This window comes from Dreissena polymorpha, chromosome 7, assembly GCF_020536995.1.
Source record: "Dreissena polymorpha isolate Duluth1 chromosome 7, UMN_Dpol_1.0, whole genome shotgun sequence".
Classification (NCBI taxonomy): Eukaryota; Metazoa; Mollusca; class Bivalvia; order Myida; family Dreissenidae; genus Dreissena; species Dreissena polymorpha.
In genome coordinates this window covers 70,843,032-70,867,313 of record NC_068361.1, presented here as the reverse complement: position 1 = coordinate 70,867,313, position 24,282 = coordinate 70,843,032, and the positions used below count along the sequence as shown (strand labels likewise).

Genomic DNA, 24,282 nt, shown 5'->3' with positions numbered 1-24,282 from the left:
TTGTCGTAAATAATGTCCCCCTAGCATGGTCAAGGGAATGATGATGATAATCGTGATGATACCTGATGTATGTTGTTATTGATTTTGCGTTCACAGATGGATAGATAAATTATTAACTAATACTCTGAAGTCGCGTCGCAAAATTCGGCAAGTGATACTGTCTATTTATAATTGGTTGTGTGTTTTAATTGTTGATTAAAAAACCGCTGTTGCAACATACTTTCGTTGTTCTTATATTTAGCATTTTACTGCATAATCATTACCATGTCCCTATGAATGAGATAAACTCCTTCAGTAAAGTAAGTTCAAATTCAAACCTGATTTATATAACACAGTGATATTAAATAATGACCGTGGTTGAACTTTGATATGTTGAGTCATATCTTTTAACGTGAACAATGCTTTACCCCAACGGATAAAATGATGAATAGTTTGTATCATTTACCGTTTTTCTTTGAAAGGATGAAGGAAAATATATGGTTTTATTTTTCGTGGAAAACATACCTCGCTTAATGTGTTTCACAAGATCAAGTATCTTAATGTGCAAATAGCTTGACATTTAGCCAAATTTGAAATGAGAATTTTGTAACGTAGCTGTCTTAACGTACACTGAAAAATATAACAGAGATGATCAATATTTATACGTGTTTATTGTTTCGTTATGCTTCTTATTTTAATTTAGTATTGACCATTGATGCATTTTATTAGATATTTCTTTAAACTACTGTAGAAAATAACACTCAGCTTTAATGAGACTCGTGAACGATGAGATACATTCACAGTTTAAAAAAAAACATTTCTCATATATTCGAATTAAATATTAGCATTAAATCAACGAAGCGAAATAACACTCCTCCTGATTTTGGATTAAAAAAATGTTTCGCTCTTTAAAATCAACAAAACAAATCCCTTAAATAAACAGCGTTTCTAACACTGTCCCCGATAATAAGATAAACGGTACTTACTAACAAAGCATTTAAAATACTGACACAGCTTTTGGAGTTGTCACTGTTTATGTACTGACACTGCCTTTTAGGTTAACACTGTGAAGATTCTGACACAGCCTTTTTAGGATGTTACAGTATAGGTACGGACATTGCCTTTTTACGATGTCACTGTCAAAGTATAAACACTGCCTTTTAAGGATGACATGGTTTAGGTACTCACACTGCATTTTTAGGATGTCACTCTATAGGTTCTTGCAATGTATTTGGAGGATGTAACTGTATAAGTACTGACACTGCCTATTGATGATGTCTCTTTATAGATACCGGCACTGCCTTTTTAGGATGTTACTGAATAGGTGATGACACTGCCTTTTGATGATATCGCTGTGAACATGTAGATGCTGACACTGCTGTTGTTAGGATGTAACTATAAAGGTACTTGCATTGCATTTTGCGGATGTAACTTTACAGATACTGACAAAGACGTTTTAGGATGTCAATGTATAGGTTCTTGCACTGCCTTTTGAGGATGGCACGGTATAAGCACTGTCACTGCCCCTTGATGATATCATGGTATAGGTACTGAAACTGTCTTTTTAGGATGTCGCTGTATAGATAATGACACTGCATTTTGGGGATGTCACTGTTTAGTTAATGGTATTTCATTTTGAGGGTGTCATGGTACAGGAAGTGACACTTCATGTTATATTTACTGACACAGCTTTTGAGGATGTCACTGTATAGGTATTGACACTGTCCTTTTAGGATGTCAGTGTATAAGTTATGATATTTATTTGGATGACACTTCTGCCGTTTTAGGATGTTACTTTAAACATACTAACACTGCATTGTGAGGATGGCACTGTGGAGTTACTGATATTGCCTCTTTCGATTGACGTTGTATTTGTAACTTAACTGACTGTCGAGGATGTGACATCATTTGTGGTGACCCTATTGAAGATGTCTTAAAATTGGTTGTAATACTTTTTCTTTAAGAAGTCACTGATTTTTTATGACACTTGCTCTTGAGGATGTCACTTCGTTGGTGCAGACACTGACACTAGCTCTTGAGGATGTCACTTCATTGGTGCAGACACTGCGCTAAAGCGATGTCTTTTAATTGGTAGAGACACCAACTCATGATGAAGCCAATGCATTGGAACTTACGCTTGTTCTTGAGGATATCGCTGCATTCCAATGGAGACTACCTATTGAGGATGTTAATGGATTGCCACAAATTCCTTGCGGGAATGTTACTACATGGGTACTAAAACTACCGCGTTTGTATGTTCCTGTATTTTTTCTGACATTGCCACTTGATGATGTTATTGAATGGCGTACCGACGATTCCTTTGAAGATGCATTGCTACTGACACCGTTTCTTGAGGATGTCATTACAGTGGTACAATGCTCTTGAGGATATCAATGCATTAACACTGACACTGAGACTTGATGATGTCACTTCATTCGTTCTTAACTGTATTTTGATGATGTCACTATATTGGTGCTGACAGCGCCTGTTGATGATGTCACCGCATTTGTTTTGACATTCTCTTTTGATGATATCAGTACATAAATTCACTGCCTCTTGCACATATCCCTGCATTTGTACCGACGATGCCTCTTGAGGATATAAATTCATTCGAATGGACTATACATATTACTGATGGCACTCAATTAATACTGACGCTGCCCTTTTTCACTGTAATATACGCTCCGTGCATCGGTCTGAAAACTAGGTCAACCCGCAGCAGATTGAACAGCTGTTTGCATGCATATAGAAGTCGTGATCTTTATACTTTTCCCACGCACTTAAACACTCAAGTTTTTGTAAACATTGTCTACTCTGGTGGAAAGTGTACACAGAAATATCTGCATTAGATATGAGTCGCCTAATGAAAACAACATTTATAACAGTTTTGTTTATGCTTGAAATACAACGATGTTAATAAAACGTGAACAATTTAGTTTATAGTGTTGTTTAAAAGTTTGAAAAAACTATAAAAAAAAACACACACATAAGTTATTAAATTTTTATTTATTAAAAAAAACCCATATATATTTTATATTAAAACATAAAAGGTGTATAGTTTTGTTATAAGATAATAAGATAAGATAAATAAGTTATAATCAATATATGTTTTGCATTAAGCACCATTTTCTAATTACGTTCTATTTACGTGAAAAAACAAAATACGCTCGCTCGGTCGCTCCATTGAAATCAAACAATAAGATAGTGAAATCTATATGCATTTGGCTCGCTGAAGCCGAATCCGGTGTTAAATTTCCGAGATCTTGACCTCGTTAAAGAATTATTGAGTTTAAATGGTAAAATTCGATAAGAATGCAGCACACTTTTAACACAAGCTCAAAATCCAGTATAACTTAAATTCAAATGAAATAAATAATAACATGGTCCATTATATGTGATTTTGTCTCCCTGAAGCTGATTGCGGTACTAGTTTTGCAATATATTGACCCTTTAAAGAATTATACTGCACGTGGCTATCAGCACGTGCTTATAAAGTATGCACCAAATACGCTCATTATAATGATGTAACTTAAAAGTAAAGAATATTAAAAAGATGCATATCAATGCACGCCGAATAATACAAACAAATCAAAGTACTGCACGTGGCTATCAGCATGTGCTTATACTGCACGTATACGTTATTTACTCACTCACTAACTCACTCATTCAGTCGGTCGGTCAGTCGGTCGGTCGGTCGGTCGCTCGCTAACTTCCCTCCCTCCCTCCCTCCCTCCCTCCTTCCCTCCCTCCCTCACTCCCTCACTCCCTCACTCCCTCACTCCCTCACTCACAGTCAGTTGCTCAATAACAAAGTCACTCACTCAGTCAATCAGTCATTTAGTGTCGCGGATCAACATCAGGGTATTAATTATCGGATACATTAAGCCCTTAAATAATATTATTTCTTTTATACCTAATATCTTGAGGTCCAATGCCGATTTTATAACAGAAACTGCTTTTTTATGAATATTTATATTCTAAAACGAGTGGTATCATCAAGAACTATTGCAAAAAATATTAAAATACTTAAAACAAAACAATGATCTTGTTTTCCGTAAACCGCCCGGGTATTTCCGCCACCTATTTTGGTTGTGACGTCACATTCACTCTACGCGCATGACACGGAAACTTGTCCATTGTTATTAAGGATCGAAACGTGAACACTTAGCGCTTTATGTCAACTTTTACAATCAATATCGTGCTATGTTAATACAGTTCTTTTTATACAAGTTTTATTAAAAACGTGTGCTTTTTCTGTGTGTGTGTTTTGCATGACAATCGTGTTTGTTTTTTTTCGGGTGCAAAGAACGTGCGGAAAGGGAAACAAGGGGCTATTCGGTTTGGCCAAAGATGATGTTACTCGTAAGAAATGGATTAATAATATATTACACGCATGTATGTATTAACGGCTTAGTAACAAACAATAAATTACAACCTTGCTCTTATTATTAAGGACAAATATGTTAATCAGTAAAACCGCGATAAAAAGGACAAATACATTTCATTTGATAAATAAACAATCTAAGCTACAGCTAAATAACCAACAAAGTATCAAAAATAACATTTTAGTACTGATATTTGACTCAAATTAATTACTGTCTATTACACAGATTATTAAAAGCCATTTTAAAATGGAATTGGAATGTATTCATTCATTCATTCCACCTTGCTTTTTTGCATTTCCTATGCAATCTGCTAGATTAGTTCATTCTTGTTTTGTTATTTGCTTTGTCTTTTATTTTGCCTTTTATACTTAGCTTTAAAACTTAATCACTATATGGATGTATGCTATTGAGGATATGTACACTCACTCACATTATATCTAAGATGAGTCTGGGTATATATACTATGTATTCATTCATTTATGTGCTTTGTGATGTAGCTGCTGATCATTTCCTCGCAGATCTGACCTGAGGGAATAGCAGTTTTCTTAAATCAATTTTGTATCTGTCGCACCTTTGTGCTCATATTTCTCACTCAGTTTTTACCCATTTGCTTTTAAGGCAGCTTTTATACATTTATAAGTCAAGATCAGCAGGTACAACACACATTTTTTATTCATACAATGTATTTATGTTATTTATTTTAAACCCACCTTTGATCTTACATTTCAGTATATGATACTACGATGTTTTATAGTCATTTATTTATTTATTCTCTTTGACTCTCGCATATGCTTGTTTAATTGTTACATGTTATGTTGTTATGATATGTCGGTAAATAGCTATACATAGCTAATGTTTATATTGACATATATGCACCTACTTAAGGTAGCGCACCTCTAATGGGCACATATCCAAATATAATCTAATTAAGTATTTTCTTAATCAGCATCATTTCACTGAACTACATGCAAATTTGTAGGTAGGCTTTCCATGCTTTAAAAAAATATACCGATTTTTTCAAAACCACCCCCATGCTCGGCTTTTTTCCAGTTTATTTTCACCCCTGGGGTATATAAAAGTTCCATAATTCATTCAAATTTCCAAATATGGGCATGCAGTTGGTGTGTACAGATGCTGTAAAGGTGTTTAAAGTTTAAACAAAATGAAATAAGTATTCTTTTACAGACATTTATTTTTTACAAATTTTTATCTATGGAAGAGCGCCATGAAATGTAAGTGATTTCAGCCAAGTAAAAATTGGGTCGGTTAAAAACAAAGTGTCATAAAATTCAAAATAGTATCAATTAAGTCATATTTTAAACTTAGTTTTTATAGAAACACTATATACAGCAAAAATACCAAGAACTAGACAGATTTACCGTTTACTTTTTTAAATAAAAATAAAAATGCAACATGCATGGTTCATATTTTCAACAGTAAATCACCCAATTTCGCCATAACGTTGTTTTAATTTTAATAATTGAAGAATGTGCATAAAAATTGCAACATATTTAACAATAAATATAGCTTACATGCCATATTAAATCAAATTACGTTAAAAAATAAATAAAACGCGTCGCAAAAAAGTATACGTCGTCGGCAGGATTCGAACCTGCGCGGGAATGTCCCAAAAGATTTCTAGTCTATCGCCTTAACCACTAGGCTACGGCACCTAATAGTAGGCTCTTCAACCTTCGAAGAAATCGCGGGAAATCATTAGAGGTGCGCTACCTTAAAATAAAAATTGAATTGAATTGAATTGAAAAAGTATTAATTAAAATAGTAATATTATTTACTAACATCATTCATTATGTTATATTGAAATATTCAGATAAAAATGTTAATTTAGGAGGATTTGAGCATGGATTGTAATTATTAGTACAATTTATTGATTTCATAAACAATAACAGCTTTGTATTTCTCTGTAATCGGTATCCGAACAATCGCTCCCACGAACAATCGCTCTCACGCTAATTTTGGCATGGCGGACGTTCGTTCCTACATAATTTTGACACCACGGCCATTGGTTCATACAATTAGATGCAAAACCTTAAAACATTGTATACGCCAAACAAATGTTAACACGTATAATTAGCCGAAAATTAAATTTACTTTGTGCGTACTATCAGAAATACAAGTTGAACAATATTTCGACTTTTCAAGCGGTTTTATGTAAACAATGTAACGATCTTTCATTTTTTTACTCGAATGTCCAGTTTTTAATAGCCTCAGACAACAATATATACATAGACACTGTGATTGATTTCTATGCTTCTTACGTTTCAAGAATTTCCTTGGCTACCAGTCAAATTGACATCGGTTACCAATGTTGTGTATTAGTCAATACAGAGTGTCATGGAGTTTATGGCTATTTGGCTGATGAAATGTGCCTTATCTGTGGATATATCACAGTTGATTATTGCAGACACAGTATGATTTTAGATAAGAGATTATCTCAAGGTCAATTATATCAACAAACAGTCATAAAATGTATTACTATCAGACCAGTATTACAGCTTAGCTAACCAAGAGATGCAGCTCCATGTCCCATAAATTTCACACTCTGCCCACTTTGACCTACACCATGCTATTGTTTTAATTATCATGTGATTATAACGGAAGTTACATTTATCAATGAATTAATATAAGTGTTCACACTTAAACTCTTTTATTATTACTGGAAACAATGTTTTAAATTAAAATTCATGTCATTAGAAATACTAACATTCCTTCCTAATCAAAACCGGTGCAAGTATCCGCTCTATCTTTTATTATTAACCAGTGCTTTGTGAAACCAAGTCATATTCAACAAGCTTGTACTTTAATAACAATAAAAAAATTATTTTTTCCCCAGACACGTGCATGAAACACAGTTATGTATTTACTAATCCGTGTTCCCAACACGATGGTTATCTTGAGCATTCACAAAATAAACCTCGCTGTCCGAGTCATAATCATAAAAAATCTGACAGACTGTCGCTAAATTCTGACTCATACATGCACGGTTGAACGGAAAACTCATCACAATCTTTATCATACTCCATTTTCCATCAATTTGTGTAACTATAGTTTCGAGAGATAATACATTCGAAGCCTTAAAACGCCGGTTTGTTATTTGCTTTTATAGATTATGAAAAGGCTTTCGATACTGTAAACCACGATATATTATGGGTAAAACTGGTGCAATCAGGCCTGAGCTGTAAGATTATGAACATTATTAAGTCAATCTATTCAAACATAAAAGCATGTGTCCGTTCAAGCTCGACCATGAACTTTTCAGAGTTTTTTGACATATCAATAGGATTAAAACAAGGTGAGCCACTCTCACCTCTTTTATTTTTACTTTTCATTAATGATATCACTGATTATATTGATATGGTAAATCTATCAGACAAAGATATTGAACAGTTATCATTGTATCTTCTGTTATTTGCTGACGACATCGCACTGTTTACCACTAATCCGATAAGTCTTCAAGCACAACTTGATAGTATATCGCAATACTCCACATCATGTGGATAAAAAATTAATGTTAACAAAACTAAAGTATGTATCTTTGAAACGCGTAAAAGCCATCATAATTATCAGTGGACTTTAAATGAACAAATCATTGAAATTGTTGACAGTTTTTGCTACTTAGGTGTAAAATTGTATTATACAGGTAATATGCGATATGTTGTCAAAGCTCTCTCTGATCAAGCCCTGAAAGCTTATCATAATCTTTTGTGCTTATTTAATAATGTTAAAATGGATGTTAAGACCAAATTATATCTATTTGATTGTATGATTCTACCTATTCTGCTGTACGGCTCAGAAGTATGGGGAATATATAACTTTAAGGAAATTGATGCCTTACATTTTAAATTTTTGAAAATAATTCTTGGTGTAAAACAATCAACACCAAATATGGCTGTACTAGGTGAAACCGGCAAATATCCATTAGCAGTGTTGTGTAAAGAAAGAGCTCTTAAATTTTATATAAAAATAATGAATAAGACAGATTCCATTATGTATAGTGTGTTCACAAATCAAAGAAATATTAATACCTTTTGCTGGTTTAAAGCATGCAAATCCTACTTTGATTATCTGGGGAATGGTGATCTTTTTGAAAATTCTAATATCAGCATTAATTTTGCCTCAGTGAGACAACGGATCCGTGACCAGTTTCAACAAACATGGTTAGAATCCATTTCAAATATGCCTAAGTTATCTTACTACTGTAAATTTAAAAGAACTTTTGAATATGAGGACTATTTAGACTATGTATCACACGAAAAATCAAGAATATCACTTACAAGACTTCGTCTGAGCTCTCATAATCTTGAAATCGAAACGGGAATATACAGAAAAGTAGATCGCAATAATAGAGTGTGTAGATTATGTTCACTAAACACTATTGAATCCGAATACCATTTCTTGCTATGTTGTACAGCTTTTACTAACATTAGGAAAAAATACCTAGTAAATACTTCCTGGCCGTCTATGAATATGTTTATTTATTTCATGTCATCTAGATCTAAACGAAAAATCAGCAGCGTTGCTAAATATTGTTATAATGCTTCGATTTTACGTGATGCATTGCTTGCTGTGTGAACTCTGAATATACCTATTTGATGTATATATTTTGATGTTTAAAATAGTCATATAATATGTGGGTTTATGTATTTATGTATGTATGACTGTGTGTATATATATGATATTTTTCTGTGTGTCTTGGCCATAATCTTTATATTTTTTGTAAATGGCCCAAGGCAATGCTTTTGCCGTTTTTGCCAATAAACGAATTAAGTTATTGAAAGCATGAACAATGGAAGATTTATGACGTCACTTCCGGTTTGAATGAAAATGGCGATTACATCGGAATGTGTGAAAATTCGCGACTTTGTTCTATTCGTTCTCGCTAATAACACCGTATTTGAAAGGATGTGAGGTGCGAAAAAGTTTAGATATGCACTAATTCGATGAATAAAGGTGTTTTACGGGTTTTTTTTAATCGCGGCACGTGAACTTTAAAATTTGATAAAAGTTGACTCAATAGTATCTAGATGTATTGTTTGCAATAATGTGGACTTTGCCATAAGTAGTGTTGTCCTGGTTCATTCTTTATTCACTTTTCATTTACTAGTGTAAAAGTTGCCCCTGCCAATATGTTTGGTTATTTTGGTGTTTCGTTTGGCGCAGTGTAGCAGTTAATTTCCTTACCCGGGGTTCAAAATATATCAAGTTCAATAGATTAAATACCTTCAGATGTTCAGTAGAGTAGATAGAAATTACTGCGAGTGGTTTAGAAAATTAATAATGATACAAGTAGTGTATATAATGAATAATAATACAAGAATGAAGAAGAGTAGATAGTGAATAAGAATACAAGCAAAATATATAACGAATAAATAAGTAAGTAAATAAGTACATATATCAACTAATACCAATATGTTCCAATAACGTCGGGCATCATCATCACACGTTTTTCCCGCAAATAGTTACTAAAACAACAATGGTTTCTAATGACACGTTCAATGCAAATGGTGAGCAATCAATTACTAATGGCGAGTACGCATCTGCAACAATCAGTATACATGAATGCCATGTAAAAGTCGTGTTTTAATAAGAGCGCAAAACATAGTCCACGCAGAAAAAGCCTGTGTGTTAATACAGACCATGTGTCGTAACTAAATAAAGACGTGCAACTACAAATGTAAGTACATGTAGTACTTATGAAAGAAAAATTACATCGGAATTAATGTACACAAAAAGATAGTATTGACCAATTGAAATAGCGAAAAAATCCGTTAATTTACTAATAATAAATAAAATTCAATAGGCAAAATGGATATATTTTAGTAATATTTGAAAGTCTATGTCGTATTTTATACATTTAACGGAAACAGTTTGCATATAAAGCTGAGTGTGTCATGCATTTCCAAAAAACAAAATCGGTTTCAGTTTGATTTAATTAATTTGCATCTAATTATGTAGGCTGAGAACGTGTTACCTTTAGTGATAAGCACCGCGATCTTTTAATCTACTAATTGGTAGACCGGGCCGACTTTAATTGTTCAGCACTTGTTACCTTTGAAGAAAGCCGCATACGGGTTAATTATTTTGAACCGTCGAAATCCGTAATTGTTAAAAACAAACAAATAAATTATTGTTTTCAGCTTGCATAAGGATGTTATAAAGTGCATACTAATTGTTTGTTTTAATTACGGGGAAAATATCAAATTATTCAGCGAAACATTTTATTAGCAAACAGAGATTTTTTCGTAGGGGATAATCACGGGATTATCAATATGGCGACGTCCATACCGAGGCAGGTATTTTTGCCGTTTTATACCTTTTATTACTTGTATATTATTTTGGAAATTTTGCACACTTTCCAGCTATATTAGCAAGCAATTTACTGGCGTTTTTGTTAGTGTAATACTCGCTCTTTGTATCGACTTTACTCGCCGCGAATTTTTTTATGTAGGGGGCACTTCTCCCTATCAATTCTGACAAGGGGGCACTTCTCCTGCCCCTATTTTTCAGCAGGAAGGCAGTTCTCCGCCCAATAAAAACATTGAGGGGGCAGTACTCCGCTTAGTGAAAAACAGTGATGGGGGCAGTTCTCCGCCCAGTGAAAAATCTTTGAAGGTTCACTTCTCCGGGGGGCACCTATCCTAGAGCCGTTCTCCTAGAGTGACCTGTGTAGTTTCCTGTATTGAGCCCTTAAATAATAGTGTAAGTGCGTTCGCACTTTTGAGTTTGAAAAGTCTTTTCGCTTAACTCAAGGCAATATTGATAACAACAAGTGAGTGTGTGTAATATTAATACACTGATGTGTGTGAATTGGTATCTCTTTGTATAAACTGTGATCAATGTCATAATGGATATGTTTTACCCTTCTAAAAACTATGAGGAATGTAAAAATGGATATTGTACACCCTTCGTCCCAGTCTGACCAGTGCCATAGAGTTTGAAGGATGTTTAACAGTTTTTTGTTGCTGTTTTTTTTGGTTTGGGGGTGAGAACAAGAAAACGAGGTTCCACTAAAGCTCGTCTGAATGCTTCAAATGTGGTTTATTCTTCACTTAGCACATTTAAACTGATTCATGTCAGAAAATGTCTGCTTATTCTGCAAACCCTTGTAACAAACGACCTGCCGGAGTATGTACGGAGTAAACCATTCACTCAATTACAACAATTTTATTATCACAAGAGTGAATTAAAGTGAATTATTGAGTTGCGTTCTGAGAAAACGAGGCATACTGTATGTGCTTAAAGTTTCGTCCCAGATTAGCCTGTTCAATCCACACACGCTAATCAGACAGGGACAATGCAATTTTGGGTCTAATAATAAACACCGTACTTTCGATTTAAAACTTTTATTCAAGATACGGGAGATAACAAATACAGTTTTACCCGCTACCCATAATCTGATAAATAAACATATACCTGGTTTTTGTCACATTAGTGTGCGACCACTATCAATACTTCAGAGTTATCTTCCTTACTTTCATGTCATGAATGTTGGCTCCTCTTCTTTATCCTCGGCTATTTCCGTAAAAATTGCCATATATTGAAGTTGCAAAATCGTCTACTACTGTTGATCGCGTATGTTTGTAAAAGTCAAGTGTGAAGTTGTCAACCTGAGAGTGATAGCTGATGCAGTATCATTTCACCAACGGTAAGGTGTACTGTGTAAAGCGTGCCGTGTACGTACATTTGATACATGTGGCGAATTTGGTTTTGAAAGTCACAAAAGCGAATTGCAGTACTAATTTGAAAGATGTCAACTTCAAAGTTAAAAGTGGTTATTGAACATGTAAAACTAAGATATTCAAACGACCAATTACAAGCATATTTCATATTTAAACACATCTATTCAGTGCGATCTAAGTATAAATTGTCATGTTGACAAGGCTGGATTTTTGGCAACGAATAGCCTCCATATAAAGATGGCAGGTATTTAATGCTGACACTAAAACAGTTGTTTAAGGATAAATAAGTTAAGATAAACGCAATTGCTTACGGCTTTTTCGAAATAACAAAGTTTTGATAAAGATGTACTTAAACATTTTTTTAACAGCAAAGCTGTGTACATATCTTAGCAATTTATAGGTTTTAACGCATAACTGGCTCATAGTAGTTGCTTTCGATGTGCATCTCACTTGTTGGATGTCTTCCGCAATGTGTAAAATATGCTGTGTCTGTGTACCATGCTGATTTGTACAGACCTTCTGAAAGACCTTGTTGAACCATATTCCATCTAATTATACTAAGTGATATCTACATACAACACTAAATCAATTCGTATAAATTCGAAATAAACAAAAAAATCCACTGAACTAACACATCGTAATTATTATTTTAATAGGTGTCGTACTGGAGAGTTTCGAACGTATAAAAAACATGCGTAACTTTGAATGCCTAGCCGGAACTGTCTAAGTTTAAACCAATTATGTATATTTAAAGTGCGTATGTTTTATTTTATGTACATGCAGATAATTTAATTTGTCTGGATATAACTCTTCCCAGAAGTGATAAAAATACACGGCAAAATATATTTGTATCGGATATAATTCATTCATACCTAAACATACTTATACAAAAACTAAATCACATTCAAATTGATCTCTTTAACTGGTAGGATATATACTGGACTAAATTACAATTATAATTGCATTTACATGAATACGTTCATGACATAATAGTGTTACGCCACGCACGTTGTCATATAGTACCGTGTCTTCCCAATAATATATGTTGAGTTTGTGCCTGGTGTTACGTACGAATAACTCAAGTGACATTCTAGATAGCGCTGGAATGCGGATGGTTTAACCACAACTTATCAACGAGGAAATAGTATGGGCTTAACTCGGCGTTTACGTAACTAAATATGAAACTAATAATGAAAAGCAATAACAAGGAAAATGGGTTTGTTTTTTTTAGAATACTCGTGAACTATTTTCTCGGTAAAGTGCGAACACTAAACATGTTGAATATGAATTGGCTCACTTCGCGCGGGTATACCCCGAAATCAAACAAATATACTCTATGTAGGCATGTGTTTCTATAGGGTCTCACTAAAACGCTTACGGAATTTGCATACAATATAGATAACGTTGAAAACTGCATACGATATGAACAAAGAAGGAAATTGCAGACGGTAATCGCTGTCCGTTATTATGGTGTTTATCATGGTTTAGTTATTTTAATTTTATTTTTTGATGTTAAAAATACACGATGGATACTTAAATATTTATGTTTACCTTTTTTATTTTGATATTTTATGGTGTAGATTAACCTAAGTTAATATAACAATCAAAACAGTAGGGCGTGGAATGGCAGATCAACATAAATTTTCGGATAAACTTTCTGGATTTTGCCAAGGTATATTTTTTCATAGATTTTCAGTGTGTTTGCTTCAAGAAGTAGTATGTGGATAAAACATTTCCTGTAAAAAAGAATATATTTCATCAATCATAACGTGTTTATGAGACGTATTGGCTCTCATAATGACGATTTTAACGGATATTTCTGTCTGTTACACAGTTGTCAAAAATCTAAAACGCTTCACAATTTATCTGTCAAATCATTTCTTATTATACGATTTTAAAATGACATCAACTGTAGTAACACATCTTTGATAAATTTTAGTGCTTATATGCTTCTCAAAGTTTTCTACTTTCACTTTATTTATTTTTAAGATGATTGTATAACTGTTGATCAATTGGGGTGTGACCCATGAATATGGAATTAGGTTGTAGAAGATACAGTCAAGTTACCATTACCGGATCATTACCCATAGAGGATCACTTTCATGTTCAAGAATGCGCTTCCCGATAAATAGTTGTCAGTTTTGGATGATATTTTGAACACAGCATTTTCAATCACATATAGAAAACAATTATAACAAAAACAAATGAATATAATTTATAACTGGCAATGTAATTGGGGCATTGTAAACAACACAGTTCATGTTTCGACAGTTCAAATAGCGTGGTAGAAGCCCCCTGAGTGGTTTCGATCACGTGATCCGTTATGGCTACAACTGATCTGTTAATGCATGAATTCTGCAGCGAAAAAAAGGTATCACAAATACATTTTGCCTGCGTTTAAAAATAAGACTATATGCTGAATCAGTGAGCAAAGGTAATATTTAATCAAACTGATGTAAAAGAAGTCTCAAAACATTTATTGCTTTTCACCAGAACAACTTTATTATGCTACTGATCCGGTAATGGTAACTTGACTGTACATGTATTATAAAATTTGTGTTGCAAATCTGTGTGCAATCCTGTAATGGACTGTAAGCAATCGCAATTCTATTTGTAACACCAGAATTAACCCTTTACATGCTGGGAAATTTGTCGTCTGCTAAAATGTCGTCTGCTGAATTTCTACAATTAGCATTTCTTCGATTTTTTTTTCAAAAAATACTATCAGAATAGCCAACAGTTTGGATCCAGATGAGACACCACGTTCTGTGGCGTCTCATCTGGATCTAAACTGTTTGCAAAGGCCTTCAAAATTCGGTTCCCGCACTGAAAGGATTAATGAATGCGTCAATGTCAGTTAAGTGTTCATGATCAAGTTGAAATTAAAACAGTGATGCGCAAAGATAATTATTCATTAAAACAAATATAGAAATAAAAAATGTAGAAAAACACAAATTTGGAAGTCACTTTAGAGACTATAGTTTCCAGTTTTAGACAATTTAAAGGTTGTCTGCTCATATGTTTTGGAATATTGGTAAGATTGTTACCAGATTCAATACTTGTGCGGGCATTTTTTTTATTTGTAATATATTATGTTTAAATATAACTAAAACCACACATATATATTTTGCAATAATTGTGTTAAGGCCTGTATCTTGTTGTTTCAGTGAAGAACTCCAATGATATACATGTAGGGGCATGTGTCCAAAGCTGATCCACATCATAACATACTGATTGGGAATAATGACATAGTACCAAAAGATGTGCTTACACTGTAATTAGCAGGTATGGTATGACTCACACCATGTATTGTTTACCTCATTTGTGTTTAGTATTTATTCTATTTTTTTTCATTAGTAAAACAACATATGATTTATTGATTATCTTATCCATGGCATGCGGATGTTTAGATAAAAACTAACAGAATTTATTAAACAAAAATGCCTTAGCTCTTTTCACTATGCATATCTGGAGGGACAGAAATAAATTATGTACAAAGCAAAAATCTTATTTTCATGTTGATAACAGTGTATCATTTGATTAATAATGTGTTGTGTTATTTTTACAAATATTAAGTTCAATAAGAAAAACAACAATGCAGGGAAAAATAACATGTGGTTACCACTGTATTGATGTATTATTGATGTGTTTGTGGAACGTTGCAGTCATAATTATCAGTCATTGTTATATATTTTCATTGCAGATCTTCACAAATGAACCTGGCAGATCCTGGTGCAACCTTACCTTACCATGTTTACATCTAACCGTCAGTTTGAGCTGTGTGTGGGTGGTAACACGGACTATATACATGTATTGCCCAGTAATTGTCTTGTGATGGACCTTTTTAACATATCAAGTATTTAATTGAAGACTAAAGAGGTCAGTTTTCATCAAAGAATTTAAAAATAAAGTTTTATTTGTAAGGGTGAATATGTGGTTATAATGGCATTGATGTATATCTTGTGTCTGTTTTTTAATCAGCCTTTCATCCATAATTATGAATATTAAGCATGCTAAAGTATTTTAAGGGAATATACTGTAGAAATGTTATGTTGTTTCTGCACAAGCATTTGAATACAAGAAATTCTATGCTCACTCAGCACTGTTTACACATTGTCAATAAATTTGCTTGTTTTAGTTTCCAAATCTGTCTGTCTCTAGCTCCCTGTGAATAATGTACTTTTTTACATTGCATCCATTGATTTTAAATGGGGTGTATTATGCACATGTCACACTTTTTTACAAAAACACCAAGGTCAAAGGTAAAATATATGGGTCAAAATCATAACTTTTGCAATATTGAAGATATCAACTTGATATTTGGCATGCATGTGAACCTCATGGAGCTGCACATTTTGAGTGGTGAAAGGTCAAGGTCATCCTTCAAGGTCAAAGGTCAAATATATGGGTCAAAATCGCTCAAAAGGGGAATTGTGTATTGTGTTTTACAAACACATACCTTGTTATGTTATGTAATGGCCTTTCAATGATCTTATTTTTTTTTATGAAATACGATGGATTTTTCTTTTCATTTCATCCATGATATCATTATGTTTTTTTTTGCCTGTTACATTTTGCGGCCCAATGTACGTGTTAAGCAGTTTAACCATTTACAACGGCATTTGTGGCGAGGCTTATCGTCATAAGGTAGGTCATTACATGCACTGCATATCATAAAATCGTTTGGCTTTTATTGACAAAATTTGCGAAATCGGTGTTAAAGACTAAACATGACAAGTGTCGCAAATTCGTCCCCACCTGGGAATTCAGAGCTAAAATTTCAGATTATAATGTGTCAAATTTTACACTTGTATAATGATGAAGTCATCTCTTGACAAGATGGTGCTGTCCTGATCTCGTGCCAAACCACAAATGATTCTTGTTTTGGTTCAAAGCAACATATAAACGAAGATTTGTTTAATGTACTTTGTTTTAAATTCTGTTCTTTGAAAAATGCATAAGTCATCAACTATTATAATTTTATGAAAATATTACTTTAATTTTGGTTAATGCAGTTATTGATAGAACTTGTTTTAACGCATACGATGTAGATAACGTTCGCGAACCACAATAGAAACGTTCGTTGAGTTCACGTTTAAACGCGACGGTCACGTTCTTACAGTGGGTATTATTTGTTGATCTTACTTCACTTTATCGACCATTTGTCATTTAACAGTATGAACACACGATCAATCAAAGTAAAATTACATGTAAGCGATCGTTTTTTTCCGTTTAAGTTTCAAACATTGGCTCGAAAAAGTGTGTGCAAAGGCTCATTATTGACAATAAAAATAACTTAATAATAAGCTGTAAAAACAACAAGCAACAGTTTATGGGATTTAAGTATTAGTCTTATTAAAATATACGGTCAGTACAAACATATATTGTAATATATGCTACTAACAATCTTTAAGTATAAACTGTAAGCAAACATCAACAATAACAATAACAGTTCGAGTATAAATATAGGTGAATGGAACAAGTGAAAATCATTAAATTGTCTTATGAAAATTATGAGCACAATGTTCTGGTATTTTCTTTGTGCTGTCGCATTCTTGTAGTTTGACGAAATCTCGTGACACCACTGGAATGGCACGACAGCAACACATGGGTTTGACTGCAAAACATAACAGAAACGCGCGAGTACAAGTGTAACAAATGACAGTGTTTTAACAAGTTTGTATTTCTCCTAACCATTACTTCGTTACTATGGAAAAAAACAATTTCCCAAAACTGTACAGAACAAGAATTTACGCAGAATTACGACTTCAGTATAACTTGATGTCATGATACAATTAAGTATAAAAATATACTGAAACAATATTGACATTCCTTGAAACATCCTTATTATGTACAAATGCATACTGGTACGCCCTGCTCTAGATATTTTGAGTTCGACTACTGGATAGATATAGATACACAGAGGTAAGTAAGGAAATGCATTAACAGTTATATTGCACAACTATTAAATTATAAGTCAGATGTTATGTACACTAGCCTGTAGTGCAGGACGTTGGCGAGTCGGCTTACGGCATAATACCGAAGGCAACCGGTCACCGAAATCCTGCTATGTGATAGGATTGTACTTATATTTTGTATAAGTATATAGATCGCGCGTGTATAAGTATATAGATCGCGCGTGTATAAGTATGTAGATCGCGCGATTTTTTGGTATTTTTTATTTGCTGGCGCTAGACTGATGTGGTCGTTTTAAAATGATGTTTTTATGTTTACGGTGACAATTATTTAGTCGGTATTAGATTAATTGGAGGCGGTCGGTATGTCAGTTGAGCAGTAAGTTACATTGCACTTAATGCAAACAAAAACTTCATCATTCATTGACACATCCAATGGTATTTTTATACACGATCTATGATACCAAGAAGGACATCGGTCGCATTGAATCATATTGTCAACGCATTCGGGAAGATTACACAAACAGTAGTTATTTATCCGTTCGCGTTTCACATGAAGCATACTACGTTTACTTAACGTTTTTTGGGTGACCGGAAAAAGAGATATCTCTTCTTGCTCAAAGCAGTGCATCAAGTGCGATCTCATTTTAGAAGAATCAAAAATTATTTCGAATTCCAATCGCTTATTGAGGCAATACTGGGTAGCAAAGGCAATGGCATAAACTCCACAATCAACGTTATTGTTTTGTTTCATCACGGTCGGAATAGTGATATCAATGTATTCTTTGTCTTTACCATATAATACTGAAAGTTGTATTTGAAGGCCATGTGGTATTAATCTGTCTCTAGAACGATCGTTACCTAAGCTGTCCAATAGAAATATTTGATTATCATGCAAAATCGACACGACCCAATGGTAATTATGGGTGTAGTGAATTTGGCAAGCAGGCTGTGTTACTGGTTCCATTAATTTTTCCACATGCCAATGACTCTTATCTTCGGACAACATAGGTACGGATTCAGATAACTGAAGCCCATTTATAACACCATTTGCCTTGCGTCTCAATAAGATATGCGCGGCTTCTATGTGACTTGAATATAATTGATCATTTGATATTAAAGCGTCTTTGTCTGACATCCTAAGGCATTAAGGCTTTATCCAGTCTTTGTTTGTGACAGTAGTGATTTTATCATGAGATTCAGTATGTGAATAACGTTCTACATCAATAGGCAAATCCATATGTGTTTGCATTTGTAATGATGTATGCGCGGCGTCTATGTGATCTGATTTCAAAGCCTTATTTGAAAATAATTCGTTGTTGTCTGCGCTATTTTGCAAACGGTCCTCGCAAATGGACGCATGGTTTTCCTGATCAAATGCAGACTGTAAAGAAGATTTTATAACTTTCTGTATTTTTGTAATTGCTGGTTCGCAAAAGTTTAATTTACGTTTGTTGTCCGGCAAAGGCGTCGATACTGAAATGTTTTTAGTTTGAACATTCGAATTACATATATTAGCGCGAGAGTCGTCATCGCGAATGCATTCTAACTCGTTTTCAAACAGTGGTGAACTAGCTTTTGGTAAATTGGGATTCGACTTAAGAATGGACTTGGGTGTTAAGACGTCAACTCGCAGTTTCTTTTTCGCAATGTCGCCATTTAAGTTAGCACCAAAGGATGCATTCGGATTGCTTAATGTTGTTTCAGTTGGTTGGCTAATGTTAACATTATTTAAAATTGAGTCGGGAGCTGCATTTACCAAAGTGACATTATCAAGATCTCCCTTCCTGCCGCGTTTTGTACCACATTTTCTCATGTGTTTCGGCCGACAATTTTTTCTGAGCTGAGTTAAATTACATACTTTTTTGTCTTCTGGAATAGACATTCCTATAGAGAGCATAGCGGCAATTATATGATAGCATCGCGTCGTTGCAGGGCATGAACATAATTCTTTTGGGAAAATTGTGACCGAATATTTGCGATCCTTACTACCCGTAACCATAAAGGCCCCCATTTCTGGTACAAGTTGAATGCCCCTATCATTAATGGTTTGAATGGCCATGGCACGTTGGGTTTTCAGCGCATTGTTAACGTTTGTTTTGGTACTTTTTTTCGTCATGATTATCATTGACATCACAGCTTTTGAACGTTTGTTCAGACTTTTCCTTTGAGTCAATTAATGCAGCTAATTCGGAATTTACAAATTTGATCAATTTATCAGGATGACACACGTTTTTAGGTAACATTACTGTTTCCGGGTCGCGTTTTGCGTAATGACAATTGGACAACAAACTCCATTCGCTTTAACCACAAAAGGCTTTTATAATCTCTAACAAGTCATTTCCTTGAAGATAATGTAAGTATAAAACAATTTCGTCTATACGTTTTTCTTTATATTCGACAAGTCGTTTTAGTTTTGCATTTAAACTCTCAACTACATTATTTGTTACGCCTGAATATGAATTGTACATTCCTAGTGGTTCTAATATCCATCGACGCGCATTTTTCTTAATTGGTTCCAATAGATTTTGATCAAAATACGTAACGAACGCTTCACTCCATTCCTGCTTCATACTTAAATACTTCCGTTCAAATGTTTCGACCGATTCAGAATGTAGTAATTCACGAACTTGCATATCGTAAACACGTTTGTCATCGGTTGTACCCCCATGCTTATTTATCCAAAATTGTATGTCGTTCAAAATATGGTTCCAACAGATAAGTAAATTGCAATTCGCGAGTTGCTGTTCGAAGGCATTAATTATACCTGTTTCGCGGTCAGTTATGACAGTGACAGCTCTTTGTCCTAGTTTCGGCATTTTCTCGCGCAGAATGGAAATAAATTGCTCATGACATATTTGCAATTTTCTTTCATGAAGCATGAATGCTATCGGCAGTGTTGGTTTATTTGTAAACATTGGATGTCGAATCACTAAGGTCGAAACATAAAAATCCCCTAGATTGAAGGTAGTATCGTAGTAGAATTCTACTGAAACGTCCGGCACGCTAAGTAATCGGTTAACTTCTTCAAATGTTCCAGCGTTGCCTATTACGACTTCTAAATTTGGAGTAGTTTTTATGCTAAGAATGTAATTTTCTAGCTGGTCAACCAACAAATGCAACCCATACAGTGAATCATGCGATAATTTAGCTTCTTTACGAAGTTTAGATTGTATGTTATGGATTTGCTTGTCATTTCTCGGCACGCTTACGCCCAGCAAATTAGATTCCGGTGATTTCTGACTTTTTATCATGTCATTTAAATGCTTTGGTTTGTCGGTTAAACCAAATTCTCGTATTTCCTGCAAAACGGATGGTTTTGTACGTTTGTATTCGCGATCATTTCGTTTCCGGTTTCCGTGCGATAGTCCCAAATAAGCGTCGCTCTGGCCGTAATACATAATTACCGTCTTTTGATTATAGTCAGTATTTGTGAACATGAAAACGTGTTTTATAAATCTGGTATCATCGACGCCTTTGTTGGATATTTTAAAAAATCGCTTTTCAATTCGTTTGCCGTTCACCGTGAAAGATCTATAACCATATTGTCGCCAAGTGTAGCCATCAGATTTCCAATCGTCTGCAAGATTAGATTTCCCAGAATCACTGTATAAATATACTGAACCTCCACTTGGTCTATATGGGGGCTCATATGAAACGCTTATGTTTTGTTCAAGTATATCTGCTGCTTCTGTGTCAGTTAAAATGAGTCCGGTTTTCGAAAACAGAATGGCCCCGGAACCGCCTCCTAACAGTTTATTATTGTTATCCATTACTTCGGAACCTTTAATTATAGTTTCAGTAGAATATGCACATTTACTGTTGGTTGTGATTATCTTTGTTGATGTTGAATTGGGTGTGGTGGTGGTGGGTGTTGGCTGCTTGATGGTGATGCATGAAGCGGGTGTTGGCTGCTTGGTGGTGGTGAGTGTTGTCTGCTTGTTGGTGGTGGATGAAGTGGGTGTTGGCTGCTTGGTGGTGGTGGGTGTTGTCTGCTTGATGGTGATGGATGAAGTGGGTGTTGGCTGCTTGGTGGTGGTGGGTGTTGTCTGCTTGGTGGTGGTGGATGAAGTGGATGTTGGCTGCTTTTTGGTGATGGATGAAGTGGGTGTTGGCTGCTTTTTGGTGATGGATGAAGTGGGTGTTGTCTGCTTGGTGGTGGTGGATGAAGTGGGCGTTGTCTGCTTGATGGTGATGGATGGAGTGGGTGTTGGCTGCTTTTTGGTGGCGGGTGGTGGCTGCTTGGTGGTTGTGGATGAAGTGGGTGTTGGCTGCTTGGTGGTGGTGGGTGTTGGCTGCTTGGTGGTGATGGATGAACTGGGTGTTGTCTGCTTGATGGTGATGGATAAAGTGGGTGTTGGCTGCTTTTTGGTGGTGGATGAAGTGGGTGTTGTCTGCTTGATGGTAATGGGTGGAGTGGGTGTTGGCTGCTTTTTGGTGGTGGGTGTTGGCTGCTTGGTGGTGGTGGATGAAGTGGATGTTGGCTGCTTTTTGGTGATGGATGAAGTGGGTGTTGTCTGCTTGATGGTGATGGATGAACTGGGTGTTGTCTGCTTAATGGTGATGGATGGAGTGGGTGTTGGCTGCTTTTTGGTGGTGGGTGTTGGCTGCTTGGTGGTGGTGGATGAAGTGGGTGTTGTCTGCTTTATGGTTATGGATGGAGTGGGTGTTGGCTGCTTTTTGGTGGTGGGTGTTGGCTGCTTGGTGGTGGTGGAGGAAGTGGATGTTGGCTGCTTTTTGGTGATGGATGAAGTGGGTGTTGTCTGCTTGGTGGTGATGGATGAAGTGGGTGTTGGCTGCTTGGTAGTGGTGATGGATGGAGTGGGTGTTGGCTGCTTTTTGGTGGTGGGTTTTGGCTGCTTGGTGGTGGTGGATGAAGTGGGTGTTGGCTGCTTGGTGGTGGTGGGTGTTGGCTGCTTGGTGGTGATGGATGAACTGGGTGTTGTCTGCTTGATGGTGATGGATGAAGTGGATGTTGGCTGCTTTTTGGTGATGACGCATTGCAATAGTTTTTCAAAATTGATTGGGTTTATGGTACTTGTTCTTTTATTTTGTTTTAACAGAATGTAAATATGTTGTTTGCAATAATTTTCATCTTAAATATAAGCGATATTGATCCCAACATGTAGATTATTCTACATTTGAACAATCTGATATATGTACAGTTTTTTAAACACAAATGCATATACGCTTTTAACATCGATATTTACAAATTATGAATGCCATTTTGTTTGACTAGTTTGAAAAACAATATTTGGTATTACTGTTTAATAATTATACTTTTCTTCTTAAGCGCTGGTATATTTTCTGTATATAATTTTATATTATATGCCATGGAGTGTTACTGTCACAAATTGACATCATTTCAAACACGTTATATCATTTCTTCCAGCGGTAATTAATCCCTGCTACTATAAGACTTGCCAGTTTTTAGTCTGGATAAAACTCCAAGCATTTTCGGTACGTAGAAATTCAAGAGTTATCAAAGTAAAGTTTCGATTGTTAAGAGCTGTTATGCTCAGTTTTATAATATTATTACTTTAGTTTATGCTTTTTATGGCAACACATACATTTAAATAGACTATGTCCTTCATATTTCACAAAAAAATGTATTTACTTTACTTTTAACAGCCTATGGCTTAATGCATGTAAATATTCCAGCAACGGTTAAAGGGAAGTAATCGGTTAACAGTGGAATTAAAAAGGTAAAATCCAAACACGTTTAAAATGTTAAATTTGTTTTTATATTATACGATACTCTCTGAAATCTTTCAAATAAGAAGCACTCATTTGAACAAAAGTCAGCGTAAATAATATAACGTAATACTAAATGTTTTTTCTCATACAAACGAATAGCGTAATAGGACCAAATGTTACAGACTAAATGTTATTGTTTGTTTACTTGGCTAATTGAATGTGTTGACCACGCCTAATAGCGACTTGTACTGTTAATAACCTTTACTCAAATGCGTTAAATGTTGTTTTCTTTTTGTTTTTCGCACTATAAGCTTTGTTGCAAGTTGTATGCTTAATGCACAAAATCGATTAGGTTGCATTTTTTATTGACCCCTTTTAAACAGTTTTTTTATCGATTGCCAAATAGAAAGTGTACTAAAAAAGTAGCATATAAACGCTTAAGCTTAGTCCCGTGTTATATTATTGAAATTAATATAAAATATATAAAATCACATTACAAATCATTTACATAAAAAACGTCCGTGCATAGATTGCAGTTAGTTATTGCCAGTTAAATACATCTCCCAAAGAGTTTATCAACGAATACATTGTCAGTAAGTTCGTTTA

The 24,282-nt window shown here is 34.7% G+C and overlaps 1 protein-coding gene and 1 long non-coding RNA gene across 2 annotated transcripts in view; one reads left to right on the top strand and one right to left on the bottom strand.

Annotated features, from left to right (window-relative positions):
* The window catches only part of LOC127839808 (uncharacterized), a 47,316-nt gene extending 44,974 nt beyond the window's left edge, over nt 1–2,342 (bottom strand). Inside the window, exon 1 of the mRNA XM_052368195.1 lies at nt 2,289–2,342. Coding sequence (XP_052224155.1) covers nt 2,289–2,342 — 54 coding nt within the window. The remainder of the gene's footprint in view (nt 1–2,288) is intronic.
* An 11,272-nt stretch (nt 2,343–13,614) lies between these two features.
* On the top strand, nt 13,615–16,201 carry LOC127838609 (uncharacterized). The gene is made up of 3 exons (XR_008029876.1): nt 13,615–13,736; nt 15,232–15,349; nt 15,768–16,201. It is a non-coding gene; the product is annotated as an uncharacterized LOC127838609 (long non-coding RNA).
* Nucleotides 16,202–24,282: the final 8,081 nt, after the last annotated feature.